A 13,037-nucleotide genomic window follows, 5' to 3' on the forward strand; every position below is an offset into this window, starting at 1 on the left:
TCCAGGAACTGTGCTCATAAATTATTTGCACATAAATTTATTATTTTTAAAAATAAATTTATTTATTTATTTTTGGCTGTGTTGGGTCTTCGTTGCTGCACGCGGGCTTTCTCTAGTTGCAGCGAGCGGGGGCTACGCTTTGTTGTGGTGCGCGGACTTCTCATGGTGGTGGCTTCTCTTGTTGCGGAGCACAGGCTCTAGGCGCGTGGGCTTCAGTAGTTGTGGCACGTGGGCTCAGTAGTTGTGGCTTGCAGGCTCTAGAGCGCAGGCTCAGTAGTTGTGTGCATGGGCTTAGTTGCTCCGCGGCATGTGGGATCATCCCGGACCGGGGCTTGAACCCATGCCCCCTGCATCAGCAGGTGGATTCTTAACCACTGCAGCACCAGGGAAGTCCTGCATATAAATTTATGAGTTCTAGAGATTATTTTACTTAATCCTGGCAACAATCCCAGGAAGTTGATATATTATCAAGGACATTGTTACAGATAAGGAAACTGAGCCTCAGAGAGTTTAGACCACTTGCCCAAGGCCACACAGGATCCACTGTTGTGAAGCTGGGCTTCAGATTTTTCTGGCTCCAAAACTTGTGCCTTCATCATAATGCTGTGCCACTCTGTGGGCAGGATCTGGACAGTTCTTAGTGAATCATTTCAACTGTAGGTTCAAAACAAGATTAAAGAGGTGTATCAGTCAAGGATGGTCAGGGGAGCTGAGCCACCATGAGTGGTACAGCGTAAGGGACATATTGTAGGAATCAGACCTTCCACAATTGTGAGAGGAGCTGGGGAGGTGAGGACCAGAGGAATCACCGACCAGTTGATCTGAGAAGTCGGGAACATCCAGTTGCTAACAGAGGGCCGTGATGGGGAGCTTGTACAGTTGTGTGTGGCCCCCGCCTCTGTGAATCAGCAGGTAAGCTGATGGCAAGATGGTGGGGCTGGGGCTGCTGTTGGTCAGCACGGCCAGCAGGTGGGAAGAAGAGCTGGATGTAGAGCAAAGGAGAAGGAGGATGTACCTGAACCCATTAGGCATCTTTGTGACCATCCATCACTGCATGCGACTGTGATGTCCTTCGGAGAACAGTGGCTGCGGCTTCCCATCCGCTTTCCCAGTCTCATTCATGTTCCTCTGTTGGCCAGCTCTATCCTGGAACCGTGCAGGGATGGGGATTCTGGGAGACACAGCTCCCACAGTAACCAGGTAGCACAGCATAGCACAAAGGTTATTCAAGGAGGTCAACAGAAGGCAAGGATTGGATGTGTAGTCAAGGGCCTTGCGATGGTTAATTTTATGTGTCAATTTGATGGGGCCCAGATATTTGGGCAAAGATTATTCTGGGTGTGTCTGTGTGGGTGTTTTTGGATGTGATTAGCATTTGAATGAGTACACCGAGCAAAAGTAGACTGCCCTCATCCAGAGAGTTGAAGATCTGCCTGACTGTTGAGCTGGGACACCAGTCTTTTCCTGTCTTCAGACATTGAAACATCAGCTCTTTTTGTGTCTCGAGCTTGCTGGCTCTTGGACTGAAACTACACCATCACTGTTGACTTTCCTGGGTCTCCAGCTTGCCAACTGCACATCTTAGGACTTCTCAGCCTCCATAATTGTGTGAACCAGTTTCTTAGAGTAAATCTCTTTCTCTCTATATGTACATTCTGTTGGTTCTGTTTCTCTGGAGAACCCGGACTAATGCAGGTCTAGATTTCCCTCTCCAAGTGAAAAATCTACTAAAGTCCTGGGAAGAACTTGTTTACTGTTGGTTTGGAGTTAAGAGCTAAAAGGTCAAAGTGTTCTGCTGTGAAAGCTTGCTGGTAGTTTAGTAATTTGGATAAAGGATCTTTTAAATGGATGGAATTTTCCTTGCAGAACACGCTAATGGCTTTGGAAGTTTGAGGCAGCGTCTCTTCGCTTCTTTAGAGCGTTGAGTGACTGCTGAAGCTTGATGCTGACTTGGGAATTGGTTTTCCTCCCTGTTCTTTCTGTGTAGAGCGAGGTCAGACCCAGCACTCTTTTGGTGATGTTATCACATCAACAAACTTTATCACGAAACTTAAAAAAAAAATCCTTGCTTTAAAACCATGCTACTTCTGTTTTACTGTCACTCTGCTAAATCCCCAAATCACGGTCTTTGAGAACTGGAGGAAATTGTGGAGATAATCTGGCCTGATTTTTCCCAAATTATGTTCCATACAACATATATTCCTAAATGTTCATAGGTGGTCCTTGAAAAAAGGAATTCAATGACCAAGTAGGTTTGAAAAGGCTGCATACATTCTTTCCCTTTTGGAGAATCCAAATGCACTTTAATAAAGTTTGAGATGCCTCTTAGACTTGAAATGGATGTACCAAGTAGGCAGTTGGTAGATAGGTCTGGATTTCAGGGCCAGGGTTGGAGTTGGATATATAGATTTGGAAGGTAACACGTTTCAAACCATGGGAGCAGGGAATTCCCTGGTGGCCCAACTCTGTGCTTCCACTGCAGGGAGCATGGGTTTAATTCCTGGTTGGGGAACTAAGATCCTGCAAGCCACATGGCATGGCCAAAAAAACAAAAATGAAAACAAAACAAAAAACAAAAAACAAGCAAACAAAAAAACATGGGAGCAGATGAGATGATGAGGGAGAGTTTAGAAGGAATTAGTGTGTGAGGGCTGCAAGTGCTGCAGCTCTCTTGTGACCATGAGGGAAAGACCTGGGAATGGAGCCAAGACCCAGAAGATGTCATTGCTGAGTCAAGTGACAGAGAGAAACTTGGTCAAAAGTCGAGCTACTAAAGCTGATTTTACCGTTGGACTTTTCAGCAATAATACCAGTAAGTTCTTTTTGAACTTCAGTGTTTATGTCATTTCTTATGGAAAGAGTCCTGACTAGTATGACATCTCCTAAATCCTTTTGCACATTTATCTCTATCTGTCTGTGTTTCCCCACCTCCTTCCCTGTCATGGAGGAGAAGCAGCTGACCCTAAGATGCCAGAATTCACCAGTCACCCCTATCCTGAGGAGCAAAGGGGAAGGCCCTCAGTCAGTGTCTATTGTCGACATTTCAGGCAAGAGTGGAGGAATTAGTTAAGAATGGGATAAAACGGTTAAGGATTTTATTTTTATTTTTGGATTGTTAGCAACCAACCCAAACTGACTCTGGCTAACTTAAGCCAAAATGGGATTTTATTGGAAGGATCACAGGTTTTCCTCACAGAATCAAAGAGAGAGCTGAACAAGCTGAACAGCAAACCGGGGGAAGGGGAGAGACCAGAGCTACCCTGGGGAGCCTCAGCAGGATGGCATCACCATCCTCTCTGGGCCGCCCATCTATTGATGTGGTACCGCTCCAAGGCCTGCGCTCTCTGGTTCAAGCTTGAAACAACTGGGGGAGAGAAGATGCTTGTGGGGAGAGAGCCTGAGGCAAGATGAAGCCTCCCGGTCCCTCCTGGTCCCTAGAAGCCCACCCAGCACATCTGAGAGGCTTGGCAACATGCCAGTAGATGTCTGCGGTGACCTCTCTGAGGACGGAGCCATTCCTGGGCTTCTCCAAGACACCCGAGGCCTACAAGGGATTAAGAGCAAACTCGGCAGGCCTTCACTGCTCGTACGGCTCAGTGAGGGTGCCAGGGAAGGACTTCCTTGGTGCTTTGGCTTTCAGGCCTCACACTGTCTCAGACTCTGCCCATCACTGATTTCTCTGACTTCTTTAATCTTTACTCTTCCCCCCTTAGCCTATGCTCTTCATCTTTGGGAAACTTTTCTTTCACTCTACTCTTTTCCCTCCTCCAAGCTCCCCAGTTGCTGTAGACTGAATGTTTGTGCCCCCCCACCCCAAATTCTTATGTTGAAACCTAATCCCCAGTGTGATGGCATTTGGAGGTCTTTGGGAGATTATTAGGTCATGAGGGTGGAGCCCTCATGAATGGGATTAGTGTCCTTATAAAAGAGACTCCAGGGAGATCTCCTGCCCCCTCCACCATGAGAGTTTATAGTGAAAAGACAGCTAGCTCTCTGTGGGCTCTCACCAGACACCAAATCTGCTGACACCTTGATCTTGGATTTCCCAGCCTCCAGAACTGTGAGAAATATATTTTTGTTGTTTATAAGCCACCCAGTCTATGGTATTTTGTATAGCAGCCTGAATGGACTAAGACACCACACTTTAAAAAAATGATTCTTATTAAAAAAAAAATCATCATTATTAAAAAAGTTATTCAAGCAGTACCAAAGATTTTTCAGTGAAAAGTAAGTTTTTTAAATTTTCTTCCACCCTGGACTTTATGTCTCTTGCCAGAGGCAGTGATTATTATCAGTCTCCTGAGTATCTTTCCAGATGTAGCGTATGTTTATATCTCTCTATATAGACCCTACATATTTTATTTTGTAAACACAGGAGAGAAGATTATAAACACACTGTTCAGTACCTTGTATCTTCCACTTGGTGATGTATTGTTCATATCAGAGCACATTGGTCTCATTCTTTTTGATGGCTGTGTCGTATTCTACAGTGGATTCCCCACTGATGGTCAGGCTCTTGTGAATACAAATGATGTTGCAGTGCACGTCCTTCTACATGGGACTTCAGGCACCTGAGCCAGTACATCTGTCAGAAACAGTAGTGCTTTCTTTTCCAAGAGATATCGAAGCTCAGTTCTGGTTTCCACCAGACTTCCCAGGCGTGGCCCACCTTGGCCACCTCCTCTTTCTCTCCACTCCTTAAATACCTACAATATGCCCACTGACATACTCAAAGGCCACCAATGACCCCCTTCCTTAGTGCACCACCTCTGACTTTTCTGCAGAATTTGACCCCACTTCCTATCCTTTCCTGAAGCTCTCCTTGCTTGGCTGATAGGAGGGGTAATCTTTGTCCTTGCCTATCTCTAATCATGCTTTTCCTGTGTCCTTTCCTGTCTCCCAAAGGTCACCATTTGGCAGGAGCATGAGGGCGTGGGACCTGCTGGGCCAGCCCTTTCAGCTCCTGGTTGTCCCACCCAGGGTGTCACACCTGTTGACCTCACTGCCTGGACCCTAGAGGAATGTAAGATTTTGATTTATTTCTCAGTATGGTTAGAAACAAACGCATGTGATTCCATTTATGTAAAAAGGAAAATGCACCTCCCTATCTATCTATTTATCTGTCTATCTATCCCTCCATCACCTACAGAAATCCTCCCAGGAGTTGGCCAAATAGAACACATTGGCAATAGCACAGAGAACTCTACTCAATACTCTGTAATAACCTTTATGGGAAAAGAATCTGAAAAAGAATAGATACAAGTATATGTATAACTAAATCACTTTGCTGTACACCTGAAACCAACACAACATTGCAAATCAACTATACTGTAATATAAAATAAAATTAAAATTAAAAAAAAAAAAAGAACACATTGGCAGGCCTGTTTGCAAACTCTGTGTGATACACCAAAATACTAACAGTGATTATTTCTGGACGCTATGATTGCAGATAATTTTTCTACATGCTCAACTGTTGTTTTTCTAAAATTTCAACAATGGAACATAGATATTAATAATATATTAATAGTCATATATTATTATTATGTCCCAAACCTATCTTCCCCCCAACCCTCTTGCCAATTTAACTTTTACCCTAGAAATCCCTGTTTGTCGGAATTCTGGGATTCTTCCTAGGTTTAAAACCTGGTAGGCATGCTTCATATTCCTTCCCTCTCATATTCTATCTTCCTACTACACTTTGTGGTTATTCGAGTGAATTTCTATCTCCTCTGTTAGATTTTTAGTTCTTGAGGGACACAGACCTTGTCTTATCTCTCTCCCTGGGGCCCATCACACAGCACAGCTCACAAACAGATGCTCCAAAAATGGTTACTGAACCTTCTGCTTGATGCCTCAGGCTTGTCGACATCCTGCAACTGTCACCTGCCTGAGAAATTTCCTCTATAAATAAGCAGTTTCTGTTTCAGGTATAAACCATAGCCCTTGCTACATACGCTCCATCTCCTACCCCACCCGGGCCTCAAACTTAGAAACTGGAATTAGTGTTGGTATTCAAATCCTTAGCCATGGTACAAGGAGTCAGCCCCCATAAGAACCAAGTCATTGATGTGAAGTTCTTTTTTTCCCTCGACATTCTAGTAGCTGTCATTACATTTGCTGGGGAATTCTCGACGAGATTTTACTTGTCCTCCCATGCTGTTCTTTCTGTGGTTTCCTTGTTTCTTTTTGCGATCCCGTTCCAGATGGCTCAACAGTGCTTCCAAAATGAATATTTTGACAGATTGCTGAATGCTTGCAAACCGTGTCACCTTCGATGCCCTAATACCCCTCCTCTAATATGTCAGCGTTATTGTAATACAAGTAAGTAATACTGCTCGAACAATTCCTCATTGGTGTGACGTCTTCTCTCTCTGTATTGACTTTATTCAAAGAAGAAGTATTACGGGGAAGGTGGTGAGATTTTCTGGATCAAAAAGAGGAAGAAAATTAGGCAACATTTAAATGCCAACAGGAACGAACAATTATTCAGAACTGAACTCAGTTTTATTCTGCAATCTTAACAACAGAGATTTTTTTATCAGCTCTCCTAGTTAAGTATTGTTTAGAATTTAAAAGTCAATGCTGAGGAATTAGGGGAATTGGACGGCAAATAATCTTTACTTGATGTGGATATGATGTTATCAGTTCATTATCTCTCTGACATTCTTTTAATTCAGTGAAAGGAACAAATGCAATTCTCTGGACCTGTTTGGGCCTCAGCTTGATAGTTTCTTTGACAGTTTTCGTGTTGATGTTCTTGCTCAGGAAGATGAGCTCCGAGCCATTAAAGGACGAATTTAAAAACACAGGTTGGTTTGATGGTTGATCTTTGAAATCTGTTTCCAAGAGGTGGCTATGATGAATTTCAGTTCCTTTTCTTTTTTCATGTTGAGTGTCTCATCCAGTAAGGGCCCTTTTGAGTGTGTTAGATGACAGGTTAAATGAACTCTTGGAAGAAGCGAGCTTTCTTTTCAATTTTTACACCTTCTTTGCTGATGTCCTACAATGTCAGCCTTCCCCAACATTTTTTCTAATTACTCTTTTGAAGTACTGAGGCTTCCTTGGGAAACATCCATCTCTTTGACAAAGTTAGCACATTGATTAAACGTCATGCTATCAGAAAAGCTAGCCAGGTTTGGTACTATTGGGAAAAGTATATTTGGCAAGATCCGTGGCCATATTTTCATACAAATATAAGTGTTGTTTGCTTGGGTGAACATTTTACTGTGAAAAATGCTAGAAATGAATACCAGTTGCTCCTGGATTATTTAAGCAATCATCTCAAAGATTTTTATCTTTATTAAGCAGTAGAGAACCAGTCCCAGAGAAGTGAATGTTCTACTTAAAGGCTTTGTAAGATCAAAATATTTCAGCACCTTTGCCCATGATCTAACTCCTGAACACTTTGCAGCCATTGCCCTATTTCTTTTGCATGTATTTTCCGTGCATAATCTGTAAAGCATCCACCTCATTTGCTTTCTAGTGCAGTAAAGGGAGGGAGATGGCTATTCCATATGATTTACTCATTTCTCTTTTTTTGCCTGGGGTCTGAGAGACAGGTGGGGAGTGACTTTAGTGTGACGTTTTGGAAGATGGAGTTACACTGCAGAAGGCTGAGGAAGTAGTAAACGTGCCTTCATAGACATATATGGGGATGTAGCGGAGACTCCTTCCTTCTGTGAGCATGACAGATTCATTTAAAAAAAAAAAAGTAATCTGCCACAAAATGCTCTGTAAGAGAAGCATCTTTACTGTGAATTCTAAAGTGTCACCCAACACTGATTTTGGTGTGTTGTAACATATGGTAATTTGTCATTTCACGTGTGTAAAAAGGCTCAGTACCTTAATGCATCCAAGGGCCAAGTGGGTGAGAAACGAATGTAGTGGGCTGCTTGAGGCTTCGGCGATAGGGGAGCCCGTGCCCTGCTTGAAGGAGACAGGTGCTATCGACTCCCAATTGTTTCCGTGTAGGAATGTTGGCTCCTAGTGGCCACGTTTTGTTTTCTTAAAAAAAAAAAAAAAGAGGCCAGTTGTCTAGATTTGTATGTAAAATCTCTTGCTTTTCAAATGTGGGCCAATGTAAAACAGACAAGCAAACACTTAAAAACACTGTACGCCCTAAACCAAGCATGTCTTTGAACCCAGTGTGGCCCATGGTCTGTCAGTTCATGACTTCTAGTGTAGGACCCACTTATTTGTTCTGTGGGAAGAGACACATCTCACGATGCTTTGATCCCGGATGTGTGCTGCTAAGTCTGGCACAACCATGCGCCCTGAAAAGTTCAGGTTAACGGTTCTGTTTCTGCATAATCAGGATCGGCTCTCCAGAAGGAAGCTAATGCAGACCTGTATGAGAGCGACAATGGCGGGACTGGTGCTGCAACTCTTCTTTCAAGAGGCCTTGGGTACACAGTGGAAGAATGTACGTGTGAAGACTGTGTCAGGAGCAAACCAAAGGTCGATTCTGACCATTTCTTTCCACTCCCAGCCATGGAGGAAGGTGCAACCATTCTTGTCACCACGAAAACAAACGACTACTGCAACAGCCTGCTAGCTGCCTCCAGTGTCACGGGGACGGAGAAATCAATTTTCCCAGCTAATTAACCATTTCGATGGTGTAGAGCTACTTGGAAAATCTTTTGTCAGAAGAAAAGGATGATGTATCAGATCTTTTTAGGATGATTGTACTTATCAGTGGATGATATGGCTTTTTGTTCTCTAATTCTGGAAAATCTTTGTTAGATATATTTTTCTACCTTACTGTTGGGAGCTTAGCTGTGGAAACTTCCTTGGTTTCATGATTAAATTGACTCACTGAAAAAAAAAAAGCACTGCAATGTGTAGATTCCATAGTCACACATTTCTGTGGCTAGACCACTTCTCTCCTATACACACACACATACATTTCAGGACAGACTGGATTTCTTTTTATTGTTAAAGGAAAGCAAGGTTATCCTATGTACTTTCTTTTTTTTTTTTTTTTTTACCTATTCTTTGTTTTTAATTACAGGGTAACACAGTAAACTCCAACACAAAGGTGGGGATGGGGGAGTGCAAAAGGAATAAAGAAAACAGAACCAGTATTTCACAAGAGCATCAAGCCAGCGATGAAGTAGCAGCTAATGCTTTGCAGAGTCTCGAGGGTAGAATTCGCTCAAGGTGCTCTGAGGGATTCTCTTCAGCATTTCTTTGGGGAAGATTCGGAGCAGTTGCCAGCCAATGTCCAAAGTCTCATAGACAGTGCGGTTTTCGTAAGGACCCTGAGCAATGAAGTTCCTCTCAAACTTCTGCAGAAATTCCAAGTAAAGCAGATCATCTGAGGTAAGGGCTTCTTCTCCAACTACGGCTGTCATGGCCTGCACATCCTTACCAATAGCATAGCATGCATACAGCTGGTTAGATACATCGGCATGATCCTTTCTGGTCATACCTTCTCCAATAGCAGACTTCATTAACCGAGACAACGAGGGCAGCACATTAATAGGCGGGTAAATCTGTCTGTTGTGTAGCTGTCTGTCCACATAGATCTGCCCCTCTGTAATATATCCAGTCAAGTCAGGGATGGGGTGAGTGATATCATCGTTAGGCATGGTGAGAATAGGAATTTGAGTAATAGAGCCATTTCTACCTTCCACTCTACCAGCGCGTTCATGTATTGTGGCTAAATCTGTATACATGTAACCTGGAAAACCTCGTCGACCAGGAACCTCTTCCCTGGCTGCTGAAACCTCTCGAAGTGCTTCAGCATAAGAACTCATGTCTGTTAGGATAACCAATACATGTTTCTCACACTGATAGGCCAGGAACTCGGCCATGGTTAGAGCCAAGCGAGGAGTGATAATTTGCTCAATAGTTGGGTCGTTAGCCAAGTTCAAAAAGAGGCAGACGTTGTCCATTGAGCCATTTTCTTCAAAGTCAGATTTGAAGAACCGGGCAGTTTCCATGTTTACACCCATAGCAGCAAATACAATCACAAAATTTTCCTCACTGTAGTCCACTACATCTTAGGATTTTTTTACCAAACCAGCCTGGCGACAGATTTGAGCTTCAATCTCATTGTGCGGTAAGCCAGCAGCAGAGAAGATAGGAATTTTCTGCCCCCTAGCAATACTGTTCATGCCATCTATGGCCAAAATGCCGGTCTGAATCATCTCCTCTGGATAGATCCGACACTGAGGATGGATTGGCTGGCCCACGATATCAAGGAAGTCTTCAGCCAGTACAACAGGACCTCTGTCGATGGGTTTTCCTGATCCATTGAATACCCAACCAAGCATATCCTCAGACACTGGCGTTTGGAGAATATCCCCAGTAAACTCACAGGATGTCTTCTTGGCATCTATACCTGAAGTCCCTTCAAATACCAGAACCACTGCTTTGGAACTACTAACTTCTAGAACTTGCCCACTCCTCTTCGTGCCATCAGGTAGTGTTAAGTGCACAATCTCAGCATATCTGGGAAACATAAAGAAGGCTCAGAAATTCCTGGGTGGGTCCAAGGGAGGCAGAAGGTGGCTGTGGGGTCAGCTGGTGGCCACAATGATCACATGGTTCCATCTGATGGGTTTGCAGCTTGATGTGGAATAGTGAATAAAAGGGTCAGTTCATCCTCGGGGTTCCTAGAATTGACTCTCGAGCATCCTATGTACTTTCTATCTACAGGAGAAGCCTAGAGCCAGCCATACTAATTCAGTGTGCAGTGCATGGCCAGTTCCTGACCTTGTGAGCTTTCAGCTTCATGGAGGCATCAGGCATTATTATAATCACATAAATAAATGTGTAGTTGCAAACTGTGATAAATGGGTACTAGGTATCATTTTTGCACCTACATGCAGGTAATAATAATGACAGCTAGCATTTATTTACCCTTACTAATGTGCTAGGGGTTGTTCCAAGTGCTTTACCTGTACTAACTCATTTAATATATACAACAAACCACAAGGTACGTGGATCATTATTATCTGCATGTTACAGATGATGACAGAAACTAAGTCAGAGCAAGATTACATAGCCGGTAAATGGCAGGGCCAGATTTAAACCCAAACATTCTGATCTATTCCCTTTTCCCTCTTCACATCAATTTAATTCCATTTCTGAGTTTCCCCATCTCTTTGGGCTAAAATCTTAGTCATTATTGGGAGATGGTTGCCTTCCCTGGGTTGTGCAAAGGTCCTGAGGTGCTACGGAAAGGGCTGTGCAATAGGCAGTGCCCTCTGGTAATCTGTTGACTTTGATCATTGTTAAGATGCCCACTGGCACCACAGCAGAGACCCTGAAGGTCTTGGGGCTTTGTGGCTTTTGTGTCAGGTTTTGGGTATGGAGAAACTTGGTGGGAACTTTTTACCCACTCAGGGCCCATCATGGCTCCATTCCAGGCCTTTGAGGGCCATAGGAGACAACGCAGTATAGTGTTGAAGGCACTGGCTCTTGGAGTTTGACTCCAGGCTCTGTTACTAGGAAGTTATAGACATTGGGTGACTGTGAGAAAGTTACTTAACCACTCTATGCCTCAGTTTCCCCATCTGTAAAATGGGGATAATAATAGTATCTATTTATAATGTTGTTTTAAGGATTAAATGAAAATATACACACACATACATTTATTATTTATTTATTCCCATGAAAAGTTTCTGGTTCATGTTAAGTACTTTGTGTTAGTTACGTTGCCATCATGGTTTTTATTAGTGCTTTGAGGTCTAGTCTCTTTGAGGGCAGGCACACACTCCTTTTCTGTTATATGGCCTGGGAATATTCCTCCTAGTTTCTCACAGGCCTTCTTCCTTCTCCCCTCACCCCCCTCAATGAGTTTAGATTTTTTCAAAAGCCCAGAAGAGCTGCTGACATCAGGCTTCTGATTCTTGGTCCTCCAGTACCAGGCTAAATCTCGGGAGGAAGGAATTACAATACTTAAAGGGGAGTGGCTGGTGGTGGAAAATGTAAAGCACACTCTACGAGTTCAATAACGTATATCATCTCAAGTGCCATGAAGAAAGGGTACAGGGCGCTAGGAGAAGGTATAACACGTATCCTCATGACAATTCCATGAAGCAAGTATGTGATGTCTCACCAAAAGTTACAGAGGCAGACAGACCTAAACTAGGCTTTCTGCGGGGGAGAGGAGGGATTCAGACACACTGACTCTTTAACTAGAATAACAAATTAGCAACAACTACAAAGTACAATTTTGAAAATGGGAAAAACAACCCCACCAACCAAACACACAAGTATTTTCATTTTTACATTCTATCATAGTCCCTGCACATGACTGTATTTTGACTTTTGACACAATTGTAATCATGGTGTACAGACCATTTTGCATGGGGCTTTTTTTTTTTTCCAAACCGTGTGGCATGTGGGATCTTACCAGTTCCCTGACCAGGGATCAAACCCATGCCCCCTGCAGTGGAAGCATGTAGGCTTAACCACTGGACCACGGGGGAATTCCCTGAATGGGGCTTTTTTTAAACTTATTCTGTTATCACTGGCTTTTCCTTGCATTTCCATAACCTTTATAATTAGCACTTTCAACTACGAGATTCTTTGTGAGGTGGGCCATGATTTGCTTAGCTATTCTTCTGTAACCCGGTTTTGGTGCTTTTCACTTTTTCTCTATTATAAATAATGCTGCAGAGCATCCTTCTCCAAAGATCTCTCGATCTCTGCTGAATCCAAAAGGTAAATTCCCAGGGGCCAGAGAGTATGTGTTGAGAGGCAATGTAATAGGAAGACCAAGGGGATGTGGGTCACACAGAACTCGGCTGGAATTCTGGCTCCATTTCCCCGTGGGGGCCTCAATTCAGTGTTTTGTGGATCAAGACTTAGGAGTGGATCAATCGTCTCAGTCAGCATTGAAAAAAAGAAAAGTCGAAGAGAATACATTACCTACAGAATTGTTTTGTTAAACAGCTTCTTAAATATATGTATTTGTGTACTGGGTTGTGGTGTAAAATGCATTTTCTTTTACTCTGGGTTGTGGGCAAAACAAGTTGGGAAAACACTCCTTTAACCTTTCTGAGTCCCCTTTCCCTTATCTGT

The 13,037-nt window shown here is 43.3% G+C and overlaps 1 protein-coding gene across 1 annotated transcript; it reads right to left on the reverse strand.

The window, feature by feature from the left end:
* Positions 1 to 8,980: 8,980 nt before the first annotated feature.
* On the reverse strand, positions 8,981 to 10,649 carry LOC132348616 (V-type proton ATPase subunit B, brain isoform-like). Its single transcript, XM_059896303.1, is given in 1 exon segment — positions 8,981 to 10,649. A coding segment is annotated over 1 exon segment (1,347 nt). The 5' UTR covers positions 10,469 to 10,649; the 3' UTR covers positions 8,981 to 9,121.
* Positions 10,650 to 13,037: the final 2,388 nt, after the last annotated feature.

This window comes from Balaenoptera ricei, chromosome 15, assembly GCF_028023285.1.
Source record: "Balaenoptera ricei isolate mBalRic1 chromosome 15, mBalRic1.hap2, whole genome shotgun sequence".
In the NCBI taxonomy this organism is placed as follows: Eukaryota; Metazoa; Chordata; class Mammalia; order Artiodactyla; family Balaenopteridae; genus Balaenoptera; species Balaenoptera ricei.